Here is a 26,984-nt window from a genome sequence, read left to right on the forward strand (position 1 = left end):
GTTGCCATGCCAACATGTTTCCAGGTTTATCTGCAAACTCGAATGATCTTTGTTTCACCCACCGTATATTGTTTTCTACTTCAAAATTTACTATTTGTCAATCGTTGTCAGGATTTAAATAAACATTTACAACTTTATTTACAGAGAACAAGAAATATAATCAGTAATAACAGAACATTATGTATAAACAGCAGAATGTAACATTTGGTGTAACAAACCAGAAATGGAAGTTGGGGGAAGTCAACAGGGAGGGGGGAAACTAGAAAATGGATGTTAAATGATGATATTGAATAATTGTTATATATATATAAATTAAAAGGTCACCCAGTGAGCTTTATGGCTGAGAGGAGATTTGAACCCTGGCCTCTCCTAGATCCTAGCCCAACACATTTAAGTGATGCAACACGCACATGCACACATACAGACTTTTACTCACTCTGTTTCTTGTAATAATCCTCCCATGCCTTGCTGTAGTCTGGTTGGTTGTTCTGTTGCTGGCTTTGTTGATCTGTGCAAGGCACCGTGGGACAGAAAAAGAGGGGAAAATAGAATGGATGGGATGATTATTATTTAGGGCTTTAAAGGTCAGCACCAACACTTTGAATTGTGCTCAGAAATGTACTGGGAGCCAATGTAGGTCTTTCAGGACCAGTGTTATGTGGTCTCGGCAGCCGCTCCCAGTCACCATTCTAGCTGCCGCATTCTGGATTAGTTGTAGTTTCTGAGTCATCTTCAAAAAAAGCCCCACATACAGTGCACTGCAGTAGTCCAAGCGGGAGATAACTACAGCATGTACCACTCTAGCAAGACAGTGCACAGGCAAGTAGGGTCTCAGCCAGTGTACCAGATGGAGCTGGTAGACAGCTGCCCTGGACACAGAATTGACTTGTGCCTCCATGGACTGCTGAGAGTTCAAAATGACTTGCAGGCTGTGCACCTGGTCCTTTAGGGGCACATTTACCCCATTAAGGACCAAAGAGTCCCCCACACCCACCTGCCCCGTGCCCCAGAAACATTCCTTCTGTCTTATCAGGATTCAGCCTCAATTCATTGACCACCATCCATTCACCAACCACCTCCTGACACCTACACAGGACATTTACCACCTTCACTTGGCTACTTCTTCTAAGCATATAATTTTGGAGCACGATTCAGTTTCAATCCTAAAACATTGTTGTTATGGGGTTGGGGGAAATGGAAAGCCCAAATTTGTAGGATGCTACAGAAATGGGTTTTTTTTTCTCTGTTATGTGTGCTCTTTGTATCAGGAAACACATGCAGCAACATGACATATGTTATGTGTGGATTGGATTGTACTCCAAAAGGAACAAGATAAACCACCATTCTTTGCTAAGGAAACCCACGTTTTCATGGACTGAGTCAATCATGGAAATTGAAAGGCAGCTTTGCATAGTCATAACATCATGGTTAATTTGTTTTATTCTGGTTTTCCTAGCCATGGATAAGTGCCACTGGGAATCTTATCCCACTGCTAACTTTGGAGATGTCACCAGGTGCCTGTAGGTTTGAATGTGCATCTTTCAAAACAATAAGGGTTTACAACAAAACTTTATCTTTTGTGTTTACAATACTTATTTTTTTGTCACCCTCTTTCAGCCTTTGGGAAAAGTGGTGTCTAAGTACCCCAGGAATGCAAGAGGCTGCCTTATACTAAATTGGTCCTTCTAGCTCAGTATAAGAACATAAGCAACCAGCTTCCTGTTACAGTCTGCAGCAATGGTGGTGCCTCTCTCACTCGTGGGAGAGATTCTGGCGTAGGAGAAGGGGGTAACCTGAGGCAGAGTTGCCTTCCATTTCCCCTTGAGGGGAAAGGATACTCATGGTCATATCCTGAGCTTGTTCCTGCCGCCGTGGAAGCAGGGGGGAGTGAGGTGCTGGGTGCAAAGTCCTCCATCACTAAAGCTGTCTCCAAGACCGCCATGCTAAGCAGCCGAGCACCTTTGCAATTGGGACCATTGGAATAAATCTAAAGGAGCACCCAGGACTGGATGTGAACTACAAGCTACAAACTATTTGGCTATCCCCACAAAAAATGAGGTATGAGACTTGAATGACAATTCCTGCATAGACTAGATTAAAGACGGGGGGGTTAGATCATCTTTTGTTATTATTTTTGTAAACATTTATGATAACAAAGTTTAAAACTTATTTTTATTAAGTAAGGGTTCAGAATCCGCCCCCCCCCCGACCATGGAAATATAAGAGTACAAGTGAGGATTTTTAAACAAGATAGAGAGAGATTGGAAACTTGTGAGGGAGAGGTGGTTCAGGGTAATGTGACGCTGCTGGAACAATGGAGGAAGCGAAGGCTACCATAAGATGTTTTGCTAAGACAGAAATGTCTTTCCTTTCCTAGACTGATGAGACTTACGGAGGACAAAACTATTAATGAACTACCAATGAAGCAAATTAAAATTTGGACTTTGGGATCATTGGATATTCTATGATGAAGAAGAGAAGAAGAAGAAGAGTTTGAATTTAATATCCCGCCTTTCACTCCCTTTAAGGAGTCTCAAAGCAGCTAACATTCTCCTTTCCCTTCCTCCCCCACAACAAACACTCTGTGAGGTGAGTGGGGCTGAGAGACTTCAGAGAAGTGTGACTGGCCCAAGGTCACCCAGCAGCTGCATGTGGAGGAGCGGAGACGCGAACCTGGTTCCCCAGATTACGAGACTACCGCTCTTAACCACTACACCACATTAAAAGCAAACTGGCCAGAAAGGAGCAGATTTGTCTGCATAGAGAAGAACTGGAAATTCCATTGGGGGGGACACATCCACTTGAGTGGTTAGCATCAGGGGGAGAGGCTGCAATAAGGATTATGAAATATCTAGGAGAAGGCGGTTAGCCCCCTGACATTATGGGCTGTTTGCTTTGAAGTTGCTGGTGGGAAAATATATCAAGTGAGATGGTCAACCTTGGAGTTCCTATCTTAAAAAAAGAAGACTACAGATTACATGGGACATGGGACAAAGGAGCTGAGCAGCAAGAAGATTGTTATGTCTCGACACACACAGATGGAAGGAGAAGTTTATTTCATGTTAATTAATATTAATTAATGATTTAGCAGGGATTGACAATCTGATTAAGTAACCTCACTTGTTGAAGTTGGAAATGTTAACTTAATATACATGCAGGAATTGATTGATGGATAGTTGTTTGAAAACAAATTAAGTTGAAAAGCAAATATATTGTATGGTGATGTAAGGTATGTGTAATGTTTGAAGATAAACTAGAAATAAGTGGGAAATATGATGCAGCACTATTGAGAACCATTGACACATCCAGGAAAGCATGTGGGAAGTCAGTCAGTCAGATTTGGAAAAAATGTTAAATTTGTCTTAATTTGTTTTACAGCCTTGTGCACCATGAATTTGTTTAATTTAAAGCCATCCAAGTTGGACACTTAGCCATGGTTTGGAGTAGTGTTACTGGGGCATGGTGTGGCAAAGAACTCCAGATATTATTGTCAGGTTTGCATTTTTTTGTACAGAAACTATTGGTTTAAGGTGTAGAGATCTTTACTATTCTATTTAATTCAATAAGGTTCTGGAAGCTTCTCTGTGTGATACACGCTAGTGCAAGCTGAAAGTTTCTAGCTGTCAAGTAAGCTTCTATTCTGCCTGGAAACAAGCAGAAGGTTCCTGATGTTTGGGTTATTCCTTCAGAGAAGCTGAACAGCCAGTTCAAACTGGTTCTGTGCTGGGAAAAGGGGAGAGAATTGACCCCCCTCACTCTAAACCGGAAATGGCAAAAGGAAAAAGTTCAATGCTAAAACTAACTAGTCAGGACGCAAGGCAAGAGAATTTAAAACACAAGTGGTTTGATTTGCTTTTAGATATTAAAAGAGAATGTGAGAAGATAAAGGAAGATGTTAACAAAACAGCCTCTACTTTTTAAAAAAATACTAATGTACTTTCAGAGGCTGCAAGACAATTAAAAGAAGTGAATGCACAAACCACCAAGGTGGGACGGGTAGACAAACGAGGTCTGAAGAACATACGAGGGAAAGTGAGAATAGTCAAAGACAAAAATGGAATTTAATGTGATATGATATGGGAGGACCTGACTGATAAAGATGGTATCTTGTGTGAAATGATTAGGGAGGCTTTGACTGTGCTAGAGAAGAAACAAGAAGGGAGGGCAAAAGGTTTAAGAGGCTAGTTTATGTGGTGGCAATGTAAAATTACACTGGTCAACAACAAATTTGTTGTCTGCGTTTTTTCAGTTGATTTAGGACGAATCTGATGCGCTGAATCCAAAAATCACATTGGTTTTGCTCAATCAGGTCAAGTTTTTGAGCTATGGCCACATATCGTTTTTTTACCTTTTTGTTCACATGTACGCTTGTGTGGAGCATTTTAGAAGAAGTTGGTGGGGGTAAAATGCCATGTCGAATAATTGTTTTAATTGGAAATGATTATTTTAATGACAAGAAGTATTCAGGTCCGATAGTTCTGGGTGATTATGTCGAAAAGGGATCAGTTTGAAGTCATAAAACCGTGAAATCTTCCATAAATTGGTGCACAAGTTTCATAAGGCGTGCTTACCATGCTTATTTTGGTATTAAACTTGGTGACCAGGATAAAGCTTGGGCGCCACACATGGTGTGCAAGGCATGCATTCGAGACTCTACGTGGGTGGACCAATGGCAAGAGGAGTCTGAATTTTGGAATTCCCATGGTTTGGAGGGAGCCGACAAACCATGTCACTGACTGCTACTTCTGCGCTGTTGATGTGACTGGGATCAACAGAAAGCAGCCTCAAGTATCCTGATCTTCAATCAGCACGTCGTCCTGTAGCTCATTGTGATGAAATTCCAGTGCCTATCTTCGGAGAACTTCCTGACATTAGTGACGAAGATGCCTCCAAGTGTTGAAGGACATGAAGAAGAAGAAGTGGTTCTTGAAGATGATGCTCCACATCCATTTTCCCAAAAGGAGTTGAATGATCTCATTTGCGACCTCAGCTTGTCAAAGGACTCTGCCGAACTGTTGGCATCCAGATTGAAGGAAAAAAACCTCCTCTCTGACAGTGCTCGCATCAGCTTCTTCCGCAACAGGCATCAAGAGTACCTCCGTTTTTTCTCGGAAGAGAAGGACTTGGTGTACTGTGCAGATATTGCGCAGCTTCTGCTCAAGCTTGGAGTGCCACAGTACGAACCCAAAGATTGGAGACTGTTCATTGACAGCAGCAAGCGATCACTGAAATGTGTTCTGCTACACAACGGCAACCAGTTTGCCTCTATACCCCTGGCTCACTCGACTACACTGAAGGAGAACTATGAAGCGGTGAAGTATGTGCTGGAGAAAATTGGTTATGATCAGCATAAGTGGTTTATTTGTGTTGACCTGAAGATGGTGAACTTTTTGTTGGGACAACAGTCTGGCTTCACCAAGTACCCATGTTTTCTGTGCATGTGGGATAGTAGGGACCATGCTCAGCATTACACGAAGAAGGACTGGCCTGTGCGGGAGGAATTGGTGCCTTGCAAAGAAAGGAACGTCATCAACGACCCTCTGGTAGACAGAGACAGAATACTCTTTCCACCGCTGCACATCAAGCTCGGCTTAATCAAGCAGTTCACCAAGGCTCTGGACAAGGATGGTGACTGCTTCACTTACTTGTGCCAGGCCTTTCCAGGATTGACCATGGAGAAGTTGAAAGCTGGCATCTTTGACGGTCCTCATATCCGTCAGCTCATCAGAGATCCAGAGTTTGGAAACTCAATGAACAAAGTGGAACTGGAAGCGTGGAAGGCATTTGTTCTGGTAGTGAAGAACTTTCTTGGCAACAATAAAGCCAGAAACTACGCAGAACTTGTCAACAACATGCTGACTGCTTTCAGAAACCTGGGCTGCAACATGAGCATCAAGATGCACTACCTATTTTCACATATGGACCGGTTTCCTGAGAACCTGGGTTCAATGAGTGACGAGCAGGGGGAGAGATTCCATCAGGATATGAAAGAGATGGAGACCAGGTATCAGGGTCTCTGGGACGCAGTCATGATGGCTGACTACTGTTGGACTCTGAAGAGAGACCTCCCTGCCGCTGAGCATTCCAGGAGTTCCAAGAAACGGAAGTTCAGGCCCTGAAGTTTGAAAAATGGTGAAGCAACATGCAATTTACGTATACTTACCTTTATCAATGCCCACCATTCAGTTTACAGTAATCAATGTTTCTTTCAGGTAATCAATATATGTTGTTGGAAAAACTTTTTTTTCTCTTAAAAACATATTTAGGATGATATGTGTTGACAAAAATCAGCTGATAATGCCACAAAAATGTAATCGATTTTGTCACAAGATCTGATTTTTTTCAAATCAACATAACACAAAAACCTGACCTGATGGAGAGAAACGGATGCCATTTCCTGATTCAGCAGTGCAAAAATATCCTAAATCAGTTGTAGAAATCTAGACAACATTCAAAAAGTAAAAAATTATTGCCCAGTGTTATCAAAAAGGCCTGGGAAAAGTCATATAAAGATTTGAAGAAATTGTGGGAAATGATTGTTGTTAAAAAAAATTGAAGTTATGATCTTGAAATGTACAGGACTTGATGGATTGTTTGAGCAAATGACTTTGTTCCGATATGCGAGACTGGATGCCAGGCCAAGACCAGCCAGCCCCTATGGAAGGAAGAAGCCTTGGCCAAAGAAGATAAAGAAGACTGGCAAAATAAGTTACTGAACTATGCAGGACAAATTATTACAAAAAAGGGCAACTGTTTAATGCATATTTTTTAAGCTTTGTGTATAGATTTTTACATTAGTATAACTTTTAAAAGTCACTTGTAATAAGATGAAGGTTTTGAAATGGGATTGTTAAGTATATAAGATTTTATGGACGTGCATGAACAAGTATATTATAATGGAACCAAGAGGGGGAGTGAAGTCAACCCAAAAATTATGGTTTAATTTGGTTAATTTGATTGGAAAATCAAAAAAATGTTATCAAACAAAAACACGAACTGGTTTTGTTATCTCTTTCATGCAAGGTCATGCTGACTATAAAAGTAAGGTCAGAAGGAGTCTGGGTTTCACTTTCTGTCTCTCCTTCTGGTGTGGTGTTCTGTACGTAGTATGCTTAAGTGTTAAGGTTTTAGTCTTATTGTAAGTGTAAGTCTGCTGCAACTGGATTTCTTATGGACTATGCCAATCCTGAGTTTATGGATTTGTAACTGTTATGCTCAGCTGCCTTCAGTAGTGAAAAGCTCTGCTGGATGAAGCGGATTCCCTCTGAGTCATTTTTTTGGGAACCCTGCATTGTGTTTAAGTTTTTACTGTGCTAACATAAGTTGAGCTCTGCTCTGGATCAATATGGAGCAGAAACATGACAATTATATGCTTGGAAGAAGTACTTTATCCATGAGCAGTTAATTTTAAAATGACTAGTTAAGCCATATTTTTATGTGGGAAAGCATTGAAGAGTTAAGGCAAACAATGACCACATTTGCAATGTTGAAGCAGCTCAATCCAGAATTTTGCTGCCTCATTTCCCATAATGCCCACCACAGTTCTTAAACCATAATTCTGCTTCTGGCAACAGACAGCTGGAAGTTTACAGTCTGGGCACAAAGGAGAGAGTGGCTGTCCCATTTATCCCCAGCAACTGGTTTCCAGTGACAAACTGCCTCTGATTGTGGAGACACACTTTTACCTATCATCACAAACCATCCAACACAATCCCCCTCCAATCTGAGCTAGTGTCTATTATCACATTGGGGCCTGGTTCAGTTAACCATGGCCAAGCATGAATGTGCTAGCATTCCTAGTAGAAATGGTAGCTGCTTTGCTTCTCTCCTGTCACCTTGCTGCCACATTACCCGGACCTGAGCTATGGATTGGCTTAAGAGTTACATACCAGCCTGAGCTCATGGTTTGTCTCACTCCACACAACGAGCTACAACCAATTTTTGTTTATGGTGGACTTTTAGGGGAATTTTTTTTTTTAGGTGACTTCAATGGAGTCACTCACCCTTACTTAGTCAGAACAAAGAATAAAAAAGACAGCAAACAAAATAAGCTACCAAATACGTTCATCCAATTGATAGATTTAATGGGTTTGAATGACACTTGAAGGTTTATGTTAGGATTTCATGCTTCCCAATACTGTTTTTTTATGATTGGTATAATTCCCAAGCCTGTCTGAGTAAAGCCTGAGAAAGGAAGTCTGTCTTATCACTCTTCCGTTGTAAGACTGTGAAACTGTACTTTCACTTTTGCCTGCCTGTTCTCTCTCAGAGCTGGATGAGAGAGAGCACCATGATTCCTTGTCTGTGTAATACAGTGTAAATAAATAGTACAGTGGTACCTCGGGTTACAGACGCTTCAGGTTACAGACGCTTCAGGTTACAGACTCCACTAACCCAGAAATAGTACCTCGGGTTAAGAACTTTGCTTCAGGATGAGAACAGAAATCGTGTGGCAGCGGCGTGGTGGCAGTGGGAGGCCCCATTAGCTAAAGTGGTTGTCAGGGAACTGTCATCGGAAGAACCGGAGGTGCAAGGGCTCCCAGAGGTTGGGAGAGACTTATCAGCTGAGGAGGGAACCAGCAGGGGGAGAGAAAGAGCTCCAAGGGAAAGTGAGTCGGAAGGATGGCTCAGAGACAATTCCAGCGAGAACAGTGGGGAGGTTTCAGGACCTCCTATAGGGACACCCACTCCTCGCCGGAAACTGTCACGCAGAGAGTCCAGAAGGCGTGTTTCCGTTAAGGAGCTTTTATGCTGGAAGAAATTCCGTAAATGCCCACTGTCGGATTCTGCCAGCGACTGACGGAGCCATGCTGATGGAGCTCCGTTACAGACAGGGGTTTGTGGACTTAGCCAAACCCTGAGGGACTAGAAACTTTACGCACAAGCAGCTCATCATCCCATCACAGCAATCCGACAGTCCCTGAAAGCAGCTTGTGCAGAGAGGCATCATGAGTAACCCAGCCGGAACCGGAGAAGCGGGAGGAGCTGGAGCAGGTCCAAGCCTGGAAGAAAGGTACCGGGTGTTGGAGGTCCAGCTAGCGCTGCAAACGGCGAGGCTCGAGGAGAGGAGGGCGCAGGATGCAGAAAAGGCAAAAGGGCCCCCACTGGCTAGAAAGATGCCAGGATTGGTGCAGAAGTTTGGGGGGGATCCCAGGAACTATCAAGCCTTCAGGACAGAGATGCAGTATGCTCTCAATCTACAGTTTGACGACTTTCCCGACGAGGAATCGCGAGTGGCGTTTGTGGTTGGCCATCTCGAAGGGGGGGGGGGCGAGAGACTGGGTGAGACCCCTGATGGCAGGGAATAATGAAGTCCTGAAGGACGCGAGGAAGTTTTTTCGCGCCATGGACCTGATGTTTTCCAGTGACATTGAGCAGGGAGTGGTGCGCAGACAGTTGATGGCTTGTAAACAGGGGAGCCGATCTGTCCGTGAGTACTGGACTGAGTTTACCATGTTGATACATAAATTGGGGTGGGATCTAGCAGCGGAACCCATTCAAATGCTTTTTGAAGAGGGACTTTCTTCGGCTGTGAAAGACGAACTTTCCCGGGCGCCCAGGGCGGAGTCTATGGATCAGCTGACCAAATCGGCGCTGACCATTGGAGCGCGCCAGGAGGCGAGAGCCTTGGAGAAGCGGGAAGGGAAAGGGGAGCGTTGGAGGGATTTCCGCATTCCAGAGATTCCGGAGCCCACTTTCCCGCCTGCAGAGCCGATGGAAATTGGAACAGCGCGCGCGCGCGCAATTTCAAATCCCAATGAAGGGCGGAAGAAGGAGGGGAAGAATGCCAAGAAATGTTATCTCTGCCAGCAGCCAGGTCATTTTGCCAGAGTCTGTCCACAAAGAAAAGAATGGCAAGGGATGGCGGGAGCTGTTGGGGAAAAGGAGGAGGAAGTGCTGGAGCAAGTAAAAGCCAACGCCTGGCTGCCACCTTCAGGGCACAGCAGCCAGGCCAAGGAGCAGTAAAAGTGCCCACGCCGGAACCTCCAAGACCAGCCCTAGTGATAGAGGTGTTACTAGAGCTGCCAAACGGTCACCCATTGAAGATAAAGGCGCTATTGGACTCAGGCAGCTCCTGTAATTTTATGAGTAAGGAGTTTGCAGCTGAACACCAGATACAGACAATCCCCTTAAGTAACCCCTTGCAGGTGACCACGATCGATGGGAGGGAGCTGTTGGGAGGAGAAGTCAGCCTACAGACCGTCCCAATGGTAATGAGGGTGGCCAGGCACACTGAAAGAATAGCGTTCAATGTGGCCACCTTGGGAGGGGCTCCCATTATTTTGGGAATGAGCTGGCTAGCGTTGCATGATCCGCTAGTGGGCTGGCATCAAAGAGTGGTCTCCTTTGGGTCAGCACATTGCCTGGAACACTGCAAAGAGGGGAAGGCTCCGGAAGGGGCAAAGGCCCTTTTAGCAGGGACGGAAGTAATGGGCAAAGGGGAGGTGCCCAAACAATACGCTGACCTGAGCAATGTCTTCAGCGAAAGGGAAGCAGACAAACTACCACCGCATAGGCCCTTTGACTGCCAAATCAATCTAGTCCCTGGGGCCCAGCTCCCAGTGGGCAAGCTGTATGCCATGTCAGACAGGGAGATGCAGGAGTTAAGGGAGTTTATTGATAAAAACCTGAAGCGAGGTTTCATCAGAGAGTCCAGGGCGGTGGGGGGCAGCCCAGTGTTCTTTGTGGACAAAAAAACACACGGATAAACCAAGACTTGTAGTGGACTTTCGGGCCCTAAATGCAGTGTCGGAACCAGTGGCTTTCCCCATGCCCAGAATTGATGACATTTTGACCAGGGTGAGGAAGGGAAAGATTTTTACTAAACTGGACCTGAGGGGGGCATACAACCTGATACGGATAAGGAAAGGGGATGAATGGAAAACAACCATGTTCACCCATCTAGGGGCTTTTGAATATCTAGTTATGCCCTTCGGATTACAAGCAGGCTCAGCATGTTTTCAATCGTTCATGAACCACGTCCTGGGACCTCTGCTCTACAAGAATTGCGTGGCCTTCCTAGATGACGTGTTAGTATATTCCGAGAATGAGGAGCAGCATGTAAAGGACGTCAGGGAAGTGTTGAGCCGACTGCAAGCAAACCAGCTGTGGGTGAAATTGGAGAAGTGTCAGTTTCACACCAAGGAGGTGGAATTCCTGGGGTACCGCTTGTCAGACAAGGGATTAGCCATGGATCCAGGCAAGGTCCAGGCGGTGCTGGAATGGAAGACACCGAAAACGAAAAGGGATGTGCAAAGATTCTTAGGGTTTGGGAACTTTTATCGCAAGTTCATCAAGAACTTTGCCCACTTAACGGCCCCCATTACGGACTGTCTCAGCAGCAAGAAGAAATTTGTTTGGACGGCGGAGGCGGAGCAAGCATTCGAAGAATTGAAAAGGGCATTCGCTTCGGAAGAACAACTCCTGCATGTGGATTTACAAAAACCAATGAGAGTGGAGACTGATGCGTCAGACCGGGCGGTGGGGGCGGTGCTTCTTCAGCCGGGGAAGAGTAAGTCGGAGTGGAGACCGTGTGCTTTCTTCTCGCGTAAGCTAAACAAATCTGAGAGGAACTACACGGTATATGACCGAGAACTACTCGCCATTCACGAAGCGTTCCGGAAATGGAGACACCTACTAATTGGTGCACAACATAAGGTGCAAGTGTGCACTGACCACAAGAATTTAGAGTATTGGAGAACGGCACGAGTGCTCAACCAACGACAAGTGAGATGGGCCCAGGAGTTCTCCAAATTTTATTTTGAAATTTGCTATGTGCCAGGTCCAGAAAACGTCAGGGCGGACGCTCTCTCACGCAAACCGGAATATTTGGAGGGGGAGGGAGCACCCGAAGAGAGACATATCATTCCAGAGGACCGCTGGGTGTGTGGGGCGGCGTTGGTGGGGCAAAGGGAACTGGTAGAGGAGACGGAGAATGATGAGTACGCCCAGAATAAGCTCCGAGGTCTAAGGAGGGAGGGAGAAAACCCCGGAGGTTTTGAAGAAAGAAACGGGGCATTGTATTACAAAGGGGCACTATATATACCCGAAGGGGAATTGAGAGGGAGAGTACTTAAACAGCTGCACGACAGCCCCACAGCGGGGCATTTTGGGCAACACAAAACCATGTGGTTGGTTACCAGGGAATTTTGGTGGCCCAAGGTGAGGGAAGATGTAAGGGAGTATGTAAGAGGGTGTGACCAATGCCAGCGAGCCAAGGGAGAAAGGCGGGCGCCGGCGGGGTTATTAGAACCGTTGCCCATGCCAGAACGGCCATGGGAGGCGGTATCGATAGATTTTATGACTGATCTGCCGAAATCCAAGGGGAAAACCGCCATACTGGTCGTAGTAGACCTGTTAACTAAGATGGGCCACTTTGTAGCTTGCTCACATGCAGTCACAGTGGAAGAGACAGCTAAATTGTTTGTAGAACATATTTTTAGACTGCATGGCGCCCCCTTGAGGGTGGTCTCAGACCGGAGCAAACAATTCACGTCCAGGCTCTGGAGGAAGCTCATGAGCTTACTGCACGTAGAGGTCAATTTTTCGACTGCCCGGCACCCTGAAACCAACGGGCAGGCGGAAAGGGCAAACGGTATCCTCCAACAATACCTGAGGTGTTATGTCAATGACAGAGAGAACGATTGGGTGAAAAAGTTGGCGCTGGCGGAATTTGCCTACAATAATGCGGAGAATGAGCCCCTTTTTGGCTAATTATGGGTGCCACCCCAGGGCATTTCCAGGGGGAGGAGGGGAGAGATGGAGCGTCCCAGCCGCAGAACATTTTGTAGAAGAAATGGAAGCGATCCATCGTCAACTCCAACTCAACTTAGAAAGGGCCAAAGAACAATATAAGAAGCAGGCAGACAAGAACAGAAGGGAAGGTGAAACCATAAGGGTGGGGGATCAGGTGTGGTTGTCAACCCAAGGGTTGCCGTTCAAGGGGGGTTGCAAGAAATTGAGACCCAAAAGATTGGGACCATTTGAGGTCATTCAACAGGTCAACCCCGTGGCTTTCAGACTCCGGTTACCGAACCACATGAAACTGCACCCAGTATTCCACAGGTCATTACTGTCACCGTATAGGGGGGGAAGTGAAGGGGTTTCCCCACAGGGACCAGTCTTAGAAGAGAGGGAAAGCAGCAACCATGTGGCGGAAATCCTCGACTCCAGGTGGAAGGGTAATCAGGTGGAGTATTTGGTAGCGTGGGAAGGGGAACCGGAGTCAGAAAACACCTGGGTGACGGCAGAGGAAGTCAATGACGAGGTCTTGATCGAAACGTTCCATCAAAGGTTCCCCAGGAAACCTCAGTCAGTAGCGAGGTTCCGGAGGGAGTACTTTGGCACCACCGACGAGGAGGAGGAATTGGAAGGATTCACGGGGTCGGAGTTGGAACAAGGAATAGACTCCGATGAGGATGAGTACTTAGAAACCCGAAACAGCAACCGGTGGAGGAAAATGTTCGAGACTTCGGAAGATGAGGGAAGTTCTTTCAGGGGTTTTGCTCCCTCACCTCCCGCAGAGGAAGGGAGGGGAGGGGGTGAAGGGGGCCCTGGAGGGGAGGTGGATGTCAGGGAACTGTCATCGGAAGAACCGGAGGTGCAAGGGCTCCCAGAGGTTGGGAGAGACTTATCAGCTGAGGAGGGAACCAGCAGGGGGAGAGAAAGAGCTCCAAGGGAAAGTGAGTCGGAAGGATGGCTCAGAGACAATTCCAGCGAGAACAGTGGGGAGGTTTCAGGACCTCCTATAGGGACACCCACTCCTCGCCGGAAACTGTCACGCAGAGAGTCCAGAAGGCGTGTTTCCGTTAAGGAGCTTTTATGCTGGAAGAAATTCCGTAAACGCCCACTGTCGGATTCTGCCAGCGACTGACGGAGCCATGCTGATGGAGCTCCGTTACAGACAGGGGTTTGTGGACTTAGCCAAACCCTGAGGGACTAGAAACTTTACGCACAAGCAGCTCATCATCCCATCACAGTGGTGCTTCAGGTTAAGAACAGTTTCAAGTTAAGAACGGACCTCCAGAACGAATTAAGTTCTTAACCCGAGGTACCACTGTAGTTTAGAACTACAATGCCTCTTTCTTTTGCTGTGTCAGGAGAGATGGCTAGTGTGCATAAATCAAGTTGGCTTATGTCGCTGGAGCACCCTGGAGAAGACGGGGATGCCTTTTCCAGAGCTATGCTCACCAGAGGACGCTCACAGATCCGGGGGGGGGGGGCTGCAGATAGCCCGGAGCATTATCCCAACAGTTTAATCACCCAACGGGAAAATAATTTACCCACTTTTCTGATCCCAATAATTCAGTGGGAAGACTCAACGAAATATGGATCACAAAGGACATGTTGAGTGAATTCCAAAAAGCTGAAATTCACCCCAGCACAATTTCAGACCATAACCTGGTGAAAATATAGTTAAAAGAGGTAGCGTATGAACGAAAATCTATTAAAAGATGAAAAGATCTTACAAAAAGCCCAACAAACACTAAAATAATATTTTGAATTGAATTCAAATCAAGGAACAGATATGAAAACTGTCTGGGAGTCAAGTAAATCTTAGGTAAAGGTAAAGGGACCCCGACCATTAGGTCCAGTTGTGACCGACTCTGGGGTTGTGGCGCTCATCTCGCTTTATTGGCCAAGGGAGCCTGCGTACAGCTTCTGAGTCAAGTGGCCAGCATGGTGAACCAGAGCAGCACACGGAAACGCCGTTTACCTTCCCGCCAGAGCGGTACCTATTCATCTACTTGCACTTTGACGTGCTTTCGAACTGCTAGGTTGGCAGGAGCAGGGACCGAGCAATGGGAGCTCACCCCGTTGCGGGGATTTGAACCGCCGGCCTTCTGATCGGCAAGTCCTAGGCTTTGTGGTTTAACCCACAGCGCCACCCGCTTAGGGGTTTCTTTATTCAACAAAATGCATATGAAAGAAAAATGAAAGAAAGGAAAAACATTGAAATATGGGAAGCACTAAAGCAAAAGGAAAGAGAATTATTCAAACATCCAGATAATGAAAACATTAAGCAAACATCAAAATTGTTCAAATGTCATTCTCAATGTTGATAAATGAAGAGCTGGAATGGAAAATTAAATGGTTGAACCTAAAACAGTTTGAATTTGGGAATAAGCCTGGAAAACTTCTAGCCTGGCAATTAAAGAGAGAGGAAAGAATAATTAATAAAATCAAAATAGAAGATCAATGGATTGATGACCAAAATGAAATAAATAATAACTTTATCAAATATTATAAAGAACTATACCAAGAAGGGTCAGAAGGAATAGACAAAATTAAAAACTACCTAGAGGAAAACAAATTACCGTAGATCCCAGAGGATAAAATTACTTTATTGAACTCACCAATTACGCCTTTAGAGGTTCAACAAGCAATACAAAGATCCAAAACAGGGAAAACCCCTGGTCCAGATGGGCTCCCAGCAATATATTACAAAAAAATGGAATAAATTCTATTTCTCCCCGTAAAATATCTAATGAATGATATACTGATGAACAGATCCCTCCCAAACTCGTGGAAGGAAAGTTACATCACGCTTATTCCAAAGCAAGGAGCTGACCTAACAAACAAAGCCAACTACAGGCCAATTTTGCTTTTAAATAATGACTACAAAATCTTCGCAGATGTTCTAGCCTCCAGGCTCAAAATAACTCTACAAGAACTGATACACAGAAGCCAAACTGGATTTCTACAAGGGCGCAAAATGCAGGAAAATATTAGACATGTTATTAAAGTGTTGGAATATTTGGATCTCAAAATAGACAAACCTGCTGTGATTATGCTAGTAGATACTGAGAAAGCATTTGATAACATCTCGTGGAAATTTATGAAAGAACTACTGGTAAAAATGAAGTTTGGAGAAAATTTTTGTAGAGGAATAAGGGACATATATGCTGAACAGCAAGCTAAAATAATTATTAATGGAAATATTACGAAGGAATGCCAAATGAATAAAGGTACATGCCAAGGCTGCCCCTTATATCCCTTAATATTTATTTTGGTTTTGGAAATTTTAAATAGAAGAATACTAGAAGAAAGCCAAATTAAAGGGAGATAGGTCTTATAAAATAAAGGCATTTGCTGATGACTTGCTTATAATGATGGAAAACCCAAAAGAGAGCTTATCAAAAATAATGGAAATAATACAAAAATTTGGCAAAGTAGCAGGATTCAAACGAAATAAAACAAAAACAAAAATACTGGTTAAGAACACATCAAATCAAGAAAAAGAACTGGAGAGGGCCACCAGGGGGCGCACTGGAAGATGGCCGACAATAACATCTCTCCGACCCACACGAGGTAATTAAGAGGCTGATATGGGAGTATGCAGCCTCCCTTGCCCCCCCAAGGGAATGGGGGGGACTGCCTTGGCAGCTGTGCCCATAATTCACCCCCGGATTTGAAAGAAGGGGGTGTGGGCACTTGGCACGAAGCCCTCGGGTGAGGTCGGCTCTCCCTGACACTGTCTCTAATTGCGCACTGGTTAGCATTAGTTCGAAATATATAATTGGAAATATATAATTGGAAAGAAGCTAATGCACATACATCAAGTGAAGATCGGGAGTAAAGACTGCTGAATAATGGGATCTCTGTGAGCGGAGCGACGGGCTGGACAATAAATCAAGTGAAGAATCATCATTTAAAGATCGGTATGTTGGACTGAACTGGAAAGGGGGGGAGGAAAAAACTTTTCCTTTTTTTTGTCTTATGTGAGTATTCAATAACCCTCCCCTCCAGAGAGAAGAATCGTTGCAAATTACTAATCAAAAGCAGGAGAATAAGAAACTGTGTGGAAACACCGGGGATTGGAAAGAAAGCTTTATGACGCAGCTAAAAATGGAGCTTCGTTAAGACAGGCTTGCTCATAGGAGGACAAGGGGGAGGAGGACCAGGGTCATCAGAATGTGAATGTATGGTGATCGGAATGTGATCTTGACCTGGCAGAGCCCCCTGAGATACAGATTGGCAAGCCTGTGAAATCAACGGACAGACTGTGGGAATGTTTTTTATGGAGGTGTGGAAATGGCGTCTGTCCTTTATGTGATAGGACTCTTGGAAAGTGTAAAACCCACACAGGACATGTTTATTTTCAACCCGCTTGTGAAGATTATCAGATATCACAAAGAAAGGAATACATGATAACAACAAGAAGATGAGGAAAATAACAAAGAGACTATCTGGACAGAACTGGATAGAACTGTTTAATTAAAGCAGCAGCAAGAGTGATGTTTGGATCCCTTTCGGAGCTTGAAGTATGGGTACCCCCAACAAAATTTTAAAAATTTGGCTGTATAATTTGGAACTAATGTGATTTGGAATTGATGTGATTTGATTGGCCTGTTAATAAAAATTATATTTAAAAAAAAAAGAAAAAGAACTGGAAAAAATGTTTGGTTTGAAAATCTGCCAAAAAGCAAAATACTTGGGCGTCTGGCTAACTTCAAAGAATATTACCATATTTTTCGCTTTATAAGATGCACTTTTCCCCTCCTAAAAAGTAAGGAAATGTGCAGGCTGCGCAGCTTTCGCGGAAGCCAGGAGCGCACCGATCCCTCTTGCTCTCCTGGCTTCAGGGATAGCCACCCAAAGCCTCCTGAGCGCAGTGGGAGCCTACCGCTGTGCTCAAGAGGCTTCGCGTTGCTTTCGCTGAAGTTTTCCCTCTCTGCACAGCGCCCCTTCAGTGAAGCGGGAGGAGAAACGGAAGGGGCTCTGCTTCTCCTGCTGCTTCACTGAAGGGGCACTGCGCAGAAAGGGAGAGAATTTTTTTTTTCTTGTTCTCCTCCTCAAAAACTAGGTGTGTCTTATGGTCAGGTGTGTCTTATAGAGCGAAAGATATGGTAACTTATTTCAGGATAATTATGTAAAAACCTGGGAGAAGATCAAAATAAATTTGGATATTTGGGCCAGACTTAAACTATATTTACAGGAATAATTTCAGTCATAAAAATGAGTTTTCTACCAAAACTACTTTTTTTATTCCAATCAATCCTAATACTGGGCAGGAGGGGCCACCTCAAGGAATGGCAGCATCTATTTCAAGGTTCATTTGGCAGGGGAAGAGGCCCAGAATCAAGCATCAGATCTTAATTGATATTAAAAACAGAGGGGGTCTCTCCCTGCCAGACCTAAGATTGTATTATGAGGTGGCCTGTCTAACGTGGCTAAAAGATTGGTGTACACTCCAAAATTCAGAATTGCTTAACTTAGAGGGACACAACAATAGGTACGGCTGGCATGCGTACCTAGTATACGAGAAAGTAAAAGTACAGTGGTACGTCGGGTTGCATACGCTTCAGGTTACATACACTTCAGGTTACAGACTCCGCTAACCCAGAAATAGTACCTCGGGTTAAAAACTTTGCTTCAGGATAAGAACAGAAATTGTGCTCTGGCGGCGCAGCGGCAACGGGAGGCCCCATTAGCTAAAGTAGTGCTTCAGGTTAAGAACAGTTTCAGGTTAAGAACGGACCTCCGGAACGAATTAAGTACTTAACCTGAGGTACCACTGTACATCAAAACTTCCTGAGCCATATTGCTGGGAAATCCTTGTATAAGGTCTGGAAAAAAATATAAAGACCTTCTGGAACCTAAGATGCCCAGGTGGATTATCACCAATGGAAGCCCTAGGAGTTAAAAGAAAAAACACAGAAGGAAACTGGCCGATGTACCAAGTACTATTGAAGGAAGAAGAGAACCAGCTAAAGCTGAAGAAATTTGAAGAAGTAAGAGAATATGTTGTTGACTGGTTCCAATATTATCAATTATTTGAGAGATTCAAAGTTGACAAAGGGAAAAGCTTTGCTCAAGAAAGTTCAAGATTTGAGTTAGACTTAATTAGGAAAAAAACCAAAGCTCTCTCGAAAACATACCAACTCCTCCTTGACTGGGAAGTCAAGGAGGAGGAGGTTAATAAAGTTATTATTTACTAAAACTAAAACCACCACTTGCAACCAAGTATCTTCATCTTTCTTTGTCTCTTTCCCCCTTTTCCTTCCTTCTTTCTTTCTTTCTTTCTTTCTTTCTTTCTTTCTTTCTTTCTTTCTTTCTTTCTTTTCCTTCTCTTTCCCTCTTTTTCTTTCTCTCCTTTTTATTTTACCCTAACTTCCATTCCTCCAATCCTCTGCTCTTCCCCCTTTCCTCCACTTCTTTTTCATCTTTAACCTCTATATTGTTTTGTTTGGCTCTGTTCCTGAACACACCCTTGCCAACCTTAAATTCTTAATTCTTTTCTATGAACCCATAACCCCACCCTCCACCCTCAACTGGACCCCAATACCCCCTTGGTGCATACGACTGCACAGACGTGTACACACAGGTCCACCCCTGAATAACCCCCTCAAACACACACCCTTCCTCTGGCCCCACCCCATCAATATCTCACACCCCTGCCTACCAACCCCTTTATGTGAACTGTCTGTCTATTGGCTTACTCATCTGTCTGCTTGTCTGCCCCCCCCCCCCGGCCCTGGCAACAAAGCTGAGGAGACATGCAGGAACCCCAGAGAAGCCCTTAAAGCACAGCCCAGACGGAACACTAATGGCTGCCTAATCCAGACACTCTGTAAAAGCCACCAGTCAACAACGCCTGTTCAGCTCAACAACACCCAGGAACCACCACCACAACTCCTAACCACAACACACCCTTCTCCAAGAGAACACCAAGCAGGTCTCAAACCAAAAACATCAGTGAGACTGTGATGACACCAACCAGGGAGATGGCAAACAGCACTGAGAACACCCCCCCCCCCAAGATGACAATGACCCAGCAACAAAATGAGAACTGAAGGAAGTGAAAATGAGACTAAAAGAACTACTGAAAGCATTAAGTGACCTAACCTCTAAAGTGGAAACTCTAGAAAACAAGAACCAAATACAAGAAAGAATACTAGAGAAGTACCAAGAGGAAAACACACGTGTGAATAATAAATTGGCTGAACTGGAAAGTCACTTGGAAATAATAGAAACGGAAAATAAAGTCATGAAAATCAAACAGGCGGACCTTGAAGACCATAGTAGACGCTGCAACATCCGCTTCCACAACTTTCCTGAAAAAGTGTAGGAGAAAAGCCCAGCAGACTTAATTGTACGCTGGCTGAAAAATACAATCCCAAACTTGACACTTGAAGTAGACGACCTGGAGAGGGCTCACAGAGCCCTAAAATCTATGCCGAAACCCAGCGCCCCCCCCCAAGAAACATAATTGTGTGCTTCACATGCTACAAAAATAAAGAAGAGGCATGGAATAACCTCAGAAACTCAATCAACCTTCGATATGGAGACAAACCCATACTGGCCTTACAGGATTTATCTCAGGACACCCTAAAACAGAGAAAAAGCCTATGCCCATGCACCCAGCATCTCCAACAAGCAGGGATCAAATACCAATGGGGCTTCCCCTTCTGTAACAACCAACACAACACAACACAACACATGGCAACCAACATACCTGAAGCCCTGCAACTACTGAAGAACCTTGAACTCAACCCTCCACCGGAATGGCAACTGACAGACACACCAAGTGACAGCAATGACCATGATGAAACAACAGCAAACAACTTGTGGTTGATCGCAAAGCCATGAGCAAGTGGGATTCAGCCCTTAGGGGAGAATCCAGCTTTTCGGGGGAAAGGGGGGCATTGCATGGGTGCTGCAAGCCCCAAAAAACCTCAGGAGGAAGATTCTGAGGGCAGGTTCCCAGCAAAGCCAAAGAGCGGTCTCTCCACTGCCTAATACGCTCCTTTTAGGAGTGGGGAGATCGGCGAGATTGAGACACCAGCGCGGGACGCCATTTTCTACTCCTGAGAAGCACAGCCTTAAGCTTACCTGGCAGAGTGATCGATTCCAAAAGAAGAAGAAAATTCAGATTAATTTGATGAGAAATAAAAAACTTTAATAATTAGAATAATTCGGAAGCAGCGGGGTGGAAAAAAGGAGGTCAGCCCTGTCTGGGATTTGAACTTAGATACATGACGTTCCTATGGAACAACAAACATATGATCTTACCTACAGCGGAAATATAAACTTCAACACAAACACATTTGCTGAAAAGTAGAACTGTCTATATATTGATTTAAAAGGGTTGAATACCTCTTACTGTGGATATTGTTTGTCTATCTTAGGATCTCTGAGACGGCAGGAGGAGAACCTCCTGGAAAATTTTACTTTTGTTTTTGTGGAACTGCGTAGTTAAAATTAAAAAGCTTCATATTTTTTATTTCTTTTAGTTCTTGTTATTGCCAGACAGCAGTGTGTTGGGGGAAAGCTACTAAGCCCAAGCAGGAACTGATTTGGAATTATGGACTGTACATTTTTATATTTTTGAGGAGGAGTGGAGCAGAAAATAAGACCTTAAATTACCCCCCGCCTTCTTCTTTACGGATTGATATTGGATTGGTGGGTTGTTTTTTATTTGGATTTCTTTTTTAAATATAGATATTACCTGTTCTTCTTCTTTTTTACTTTTTGGATCGTGGGATTTCAAATGGAATTAGGCCAGCAAGTGGCTGAATAATTGGTTTGATTTTTATTTGGCAATTTTTTAATAAATTAAAACACTTGAAGGCAAATAGAAGATTTCTTGTTCCTTGATATTAACGGATTCGCTGTTCATGTGTTTATTGTGTGGGGAAAGCTGTGTGGTGGATTAGCCAAGCAAGTGGCAGAAGAAATTTATTATCTTTGATTTTTAATAATTTGAGTCATTTTGGGGATTTTAATCCTTTTGTTCTGACACGGTGGATTAGCCAAACAAGAGGCGGAAAATATTGCTTTTTTCTCCTTTGTTTTCTTTCTGAATGCTTAACATTGGTGGGCGACACCTTGTGGTGAAGAGTGAAGTAACATTTATAATAGAATAGAAGCATAATGTCAGCACAGAAAAAGGCAGGAGAAGGACGAACACCATTAGAAAGGAGGAGATCGAAACAAGAAAGTAAAAATAAAGGAGGCATTTTGAAAATGTTTGCAGAAATAAAAAATGATATAAAACCAGATATAAAACAGAGTGAAAAAAATCTTGAGACAAGGCTTGAGCAAATGGATAAAAAAATTGATATGACTATTTCTGAACTGAGAGGTCAGATGAAAGATAACTAAAAGAACACAAAGTTTAGAATGAATCAGACAAAGCAAGAAGTAAGAGATATGAAAAAGGAGGAAGAAAAAAAGGAGAAGTATCAGAAATGAACAAAACACAGGAGTTGTGGGATGTGATTGCTATGAATGAATTGAGGCAACAAGAAATGAATTTGAGGTTTAGATCAGTTCCAGAATCACAAGGGGAAAATATCTTGGAAAAACTAACAACAGAAATCGCACAATGGTTAAATATGGAGGTAGAGGAAGTGGCAAAAACAATACAAAATGCATTTAGGATCAAAACAAAGACTACAAAGGCAAAAAAAATTCCAGGAGATTGTTAGATTATATTCAAAGATAGAGAAATGAGAAATTTGATTTTGCAGAAAAATAGAGAAGAGATTACGGTATGTATTGAGGGAACATTTACAATCATTTTTAAAGACGTTCCACTTCGTTTGTTGAAAAAATGTGACCAATATAAGACTTTGACACAAATATTGAGGGAAAAATGGAATTGAATTTAAATGGGAGTTCCCAGAAGGAGTCTCATTCTATTATAAAGAAAAGAAATTCAAATTCAAGAGTGTGGATGAGACATATAAATTTTTGAGGAGATATAAAGAGTTGGGAAGAGGAGAAGAAGCAGCAGCAGTGGCCCAGGAAGGAGAAGATATTGATAATTTGGAAGAAGAGGAGGAAGAATAACAGGTTTATAACTTTTATAGTTTCATTTATCAAAAGAAACCAAAATGGCATTAAAATTATGGACTTGGAATATGAATGGCATAAATAATAAAAATAAAAGGAACAAAATTGAGCATTTTTTTGTTAAACAATAATTGGGACATTATTTGTTTACAAGAGACTCATGTAGCCAGAAAACATAGAGGAGTACTGGTTAATAAAAAATTGGGAAATGAATTTATCTCATCAGATAAAAGTAAGAAGAGGGGAGTGATGATGTATATAAAAAACAAACTAGAAGCTCGGCAAATCTTCAAAGATGAAGAGGGCAGGGTAATTGCAGTACAAGTCACTTGGCAAGGCGAAAAACTGATAATTGTGGGAATTTATGCACCAAATGGTAATAAGATGGAATTTTATAAAGATCTGGAAGAAAAAATATTGGAATTTATGGATCAAAAAATTATAATAATGGGAGATATGAATGGAGTGGTCTCATTGGATAGATCAAGGAGAAAAGAAAAATCGAAGGAAGGGAAATTACCTAGGACCTTTTTCTCTATGATAGAGAACTGTAATTTGATAGATGTCTGGAGACTGAGACACCCATTAGATAAACAATTTACCCACTTTTCAGAACCAAATCAATCAGCTTCAAGAAGAGATTACGTGTGGACATCTAGTGAATTAACACTTAGAGTCACAAAAATTGAAATACAACCAAAGATACTTTCAGATCATAATGCAATTAAGTGTGAAATAAAAGAATTAAAGGAAAGGACTTTTCGATGGAGGTTAAATGAAAATCTATTAGAGGATCAGAAAACAAATGAGAAGGCACAGAAGATGCTAATGGAATATTTTGTAAATAATTGTAACAAAGAAACCAAAATGAACATGGTGTGGGACGCCAGTAAAGCGGTTATGTGAGGTTTATTTATTCAACAAAACAGCATCAGGAAAAAATTTAGAAAAAAAAGGAAATTTAGAAAGGAAAAAAGGAAATTTTAAATCAGATAATGGAAAATGAGAAAAAGTTAATTAAACTAACTAAAAATGCTTTAAAAAAGCAGAGGTCTCTATGACATTTGGAGTGAGCAAAACCCGGGAGACACCAGCCACACATTCCAATCCAGATGCCAGAATACAGTGTCCAGACTGGACAGCATCCTGCTCACACAGGGTCTGATCCCCTCAGTGGAATCAACAAACATAGGTAACATTAAAATCACAGATCACGCCCCAGTAGAAGTCACAGTTAATATAGGAGAGGAGACACAAACCACCCCATCATGGTCCTTCAGTCCCATCCTAACCTCAAACAATTAAATTAGAGAGAGTCTCACAAAAACTCTCCAAAACTACTTCAAGGAAAACGATGTAGACAATATAATAACCCCCCTCCTATGGGACGCAATGAAAGCAGTCACCAGAGAAGACTACCTAGAAATCAACAAAACAATGATCAGCATTCTATACTCTAAACAACGCTTCTATGACTATAGAGGGGAAAACTCCAGACTATTAGCAAATAGATGTAGAAAAAAATGGTTGGTTTCTGTTTGTGCCACTGTGCAGCTGCTTAGAGTCACAAGACTCTGTTTAAATTCCAGAGAAGAGTTTGGATTTGATATCCCGCCTTTCACTCCCTTTAAGGAGTCTCAAAGCGGCTAACATTCTCCTTTCCCTTCCTCCCCCACAACAAACACTCTGTGGGGTGAGTGGGGCTGAGAGACTTCAAAGAAGTGTGACTGGCCCAAGGTCACCCAGCAGCTGCATGTGGAGGAGCGGAGACGCGAACCCGGTTCCCCAGATTAGGAGTCTACCGCTCTTAACCACTACACCACACTGGAGACATTCCAGGCTGTTGGAAGTCTCACGGGAGATGGGAGACGGATGTGACGTTACTGGTTTCCTGTTCCTTTGTTTGTTCAGTTGCTCTCTGCTTTCACAGAGAGAGGATGTATTTCTTTTCTGTCTGCGTAGCTTAGCAATAAAACTCTTAGCATGTAGCTCATATTTCTCATCACTTCTGCCGCTTTGAAATGCTGTGGAATGGGAACATGCTTGGAGCCTTATCAGAGGCTCAGGTCGTTAATTATCATCGGAGGGCGATTCCGGAGGAGCTTGGAGGAGCTCGGTCGAATGCAGGTTCTGACACTTTTGGTTTCCGGCCCAGAAGAACGGAATGCAGCTTATCTTCTCTGCGTGTCAAGAAGATTGATGAGAGGTATGTGCTCATTGCCCCGGGAAGCCTGCCAGTCCCTAATTAATTAGCAATTAGGGTGGACTTTGAACTTCTAGCCAAAGCACTGACCGGTTGCAGCAGAAGTTCATGAGCATGCAAAAGCCTCAAGCAGTATGCTGTTTGAAACGCAGCTGCTTATAAACAGACGCAGCATGCTTCAATGACACAGAAGGCCAATGCCAGAATAATGGAGGCCCTTCAAAATGCGATGGCAATTCCTAAGCTCTCAAAGGGGAATTATCAGGAGTGGGTGCAGTATGCAGAAGCTCTGCTAAGAAAAGAGGGTCTGTTTAATGTGTTAACAGATCCCCCCCCAGCTCCAGTTACCGAAGCATGGGAGGCTAAGGATTCCAAAGCAAGGGAAATCTGACGCTTATCGTGTCTCCTGAAGAGTTATGTCTTTTGCGTGACAAGGCCTCAGCCAAAGAGATGTAGGACAGTCTCGAACACTCACGTTTAAGAACAGACGCGGGAGCTTCTTTGTTCTTTTATGCCAAGTTGCATGATATGGCACTTGTTGAAGGAGCAGACGTATGTGCTCACCTCATGGAAATGCAGAATCTCAGGCACGAGTTGCAACAGCGTGGAATCACCTTTCCAGAGGCTGTGTATTCCTTCATGATTCCACATTCTTTGGGTTCAAGTTGGGAAGCGATTGCCAGCCAGCTTGCTGTTTTGCCTACTGCTCAGCTAACGGTAGCGCATGTCACTGCTGTGGTATTAAATGAAGCGGATCAGTGTAGTACTAGCTGTATCACTAAGGGGGAGTCCTCACAGACGTCATCCCAGAATGCAGTGCAACCACTAGATGGCGCCAAAGCTTTGAAGGCAGTGAAATGCTACTTGTGTGGATGTCTAGGCCATGTGAATAGGGATTGCAAACAACCCAATGCCAAAGCAACAGAGCAGTGCAGTGAAAGCTCAACACGTGGAAAAGGCAAAGGCAAAGGCAAAGGTCAGAAGTCCATGACAACACAACACAAGGCTATGGTCTCATGCTTCACTCCAAAGGTCCAGAAGACGTCTAGATCTTTCTTCATCGTCGACTCGGGAGCCACCCAGCACGTCTGCAAAGACAAACACCTGTTTGTGTCCTTTACTCCACAGGAAGGTGCGATTCATCAAGCGGATGACCGCACGATCTCCAGTCAAGGCTACAGAATGGTTGTTCTTCACAGCTTGGATGCTTCGATATGCAACATTCTTTTTGTTCCAGATGCTGCACACAACCTGTTGAGCGTCTCACAGCTGACTGAACAGGACACAGACGTTTCCTTCAAGAAGAGGAAGTGCACCATCACCAAGAAAGATGACTTTCTATTGCATGCTGATTATGTTGATCATTTGTTTGTATTGCATTATGATGATTCTGTTGATGTTGTGCAAGATACTAGCAAGGTTTTGCATGCAGGATGTATTCATGATTATCACAGGAAACTTGGTCACTTAAACTTCGAGGCAGTTTCCAAAATGCCTGCCTTAATTGAAGGTATGACTATTAAACCCTGCAGGTACCACATAAAGTGTAAGGCATGCACAGCAAACAAGGTTAAAATGGCTGCAAAAGGTAAGGTATCTAGTAGACAAGCTACAGAACCATATCAGGTAGTGCATGCTGATCTCGTTAGTCCTCTAGCACCCTCTTTGGGTGGAGCCAGGTACTTCATGGTCCTCATTGATTCATTTTCCAGGTATGAACACATTTTCCATGTGTTCAATCTCCAGCAGAAATCAGAAGCGTTTCCTAGGTTCAAGGAATTCTGTGCTTGGTTGCAAAATGTGCATGATAAACAGGTGAAATGTTTATTTACAGATCGAGGGGGAGAATTCATTTCTCAGCAGTTTGAAGCTTTTCTGACTGAGAAAGGAATTCAACATGATTTGTCAAGTCCACGGTCTCCTTGGATGAATGGACTTTGTGAAAGAGCAAGCCAAACTTTGCTTCAAGGCTTGAAAACCT

At 43.6% G+C, this 26,984-nt stretch overlaps 1 protein-coding gene across 8 annotated transcripts in view; it reads right to left on the reverse strand.

The window, feature by feature from the left end:
• The window catches only part of LOC310753831 (far upstream element-binding protein 3-like), a 347,698-nt gene that overhangs the window by 52,955 nt on the left and 267,759 nt on the right, over window positions 1–26,984 (reverse strand). For 6 of the 8 annotated variants that reach the window (XM_083595185.1, XM_083595189.1, XM_083595184.1 and 3 more), the window contains one exon: window positions 437–508. The exons of the other annotated variants lie outside the window; for them this stretch is intronic. In XM_083595185.1, coding sequence (XP_083451311.1) covers window positions 437–508 — 72 coding nt within the window. The remainder of the gene's footprint in view (window positions 1–436; window positions 509–26,984) is intronic. 8 annotated transcript variants of the gene reach the window in all.

This window comes from Podarcis filfolensis (assembly GCF_964270895.1).
Source record: "Podarcis filfolensis genome assembly, chromosome: W".
Taxonomy (NCBI): Eukaryota; Metazoa; Chordata; class Lepidosauria; order Squamata; family Lacertidae; genus Podarcis; species Podarcis filfolensis.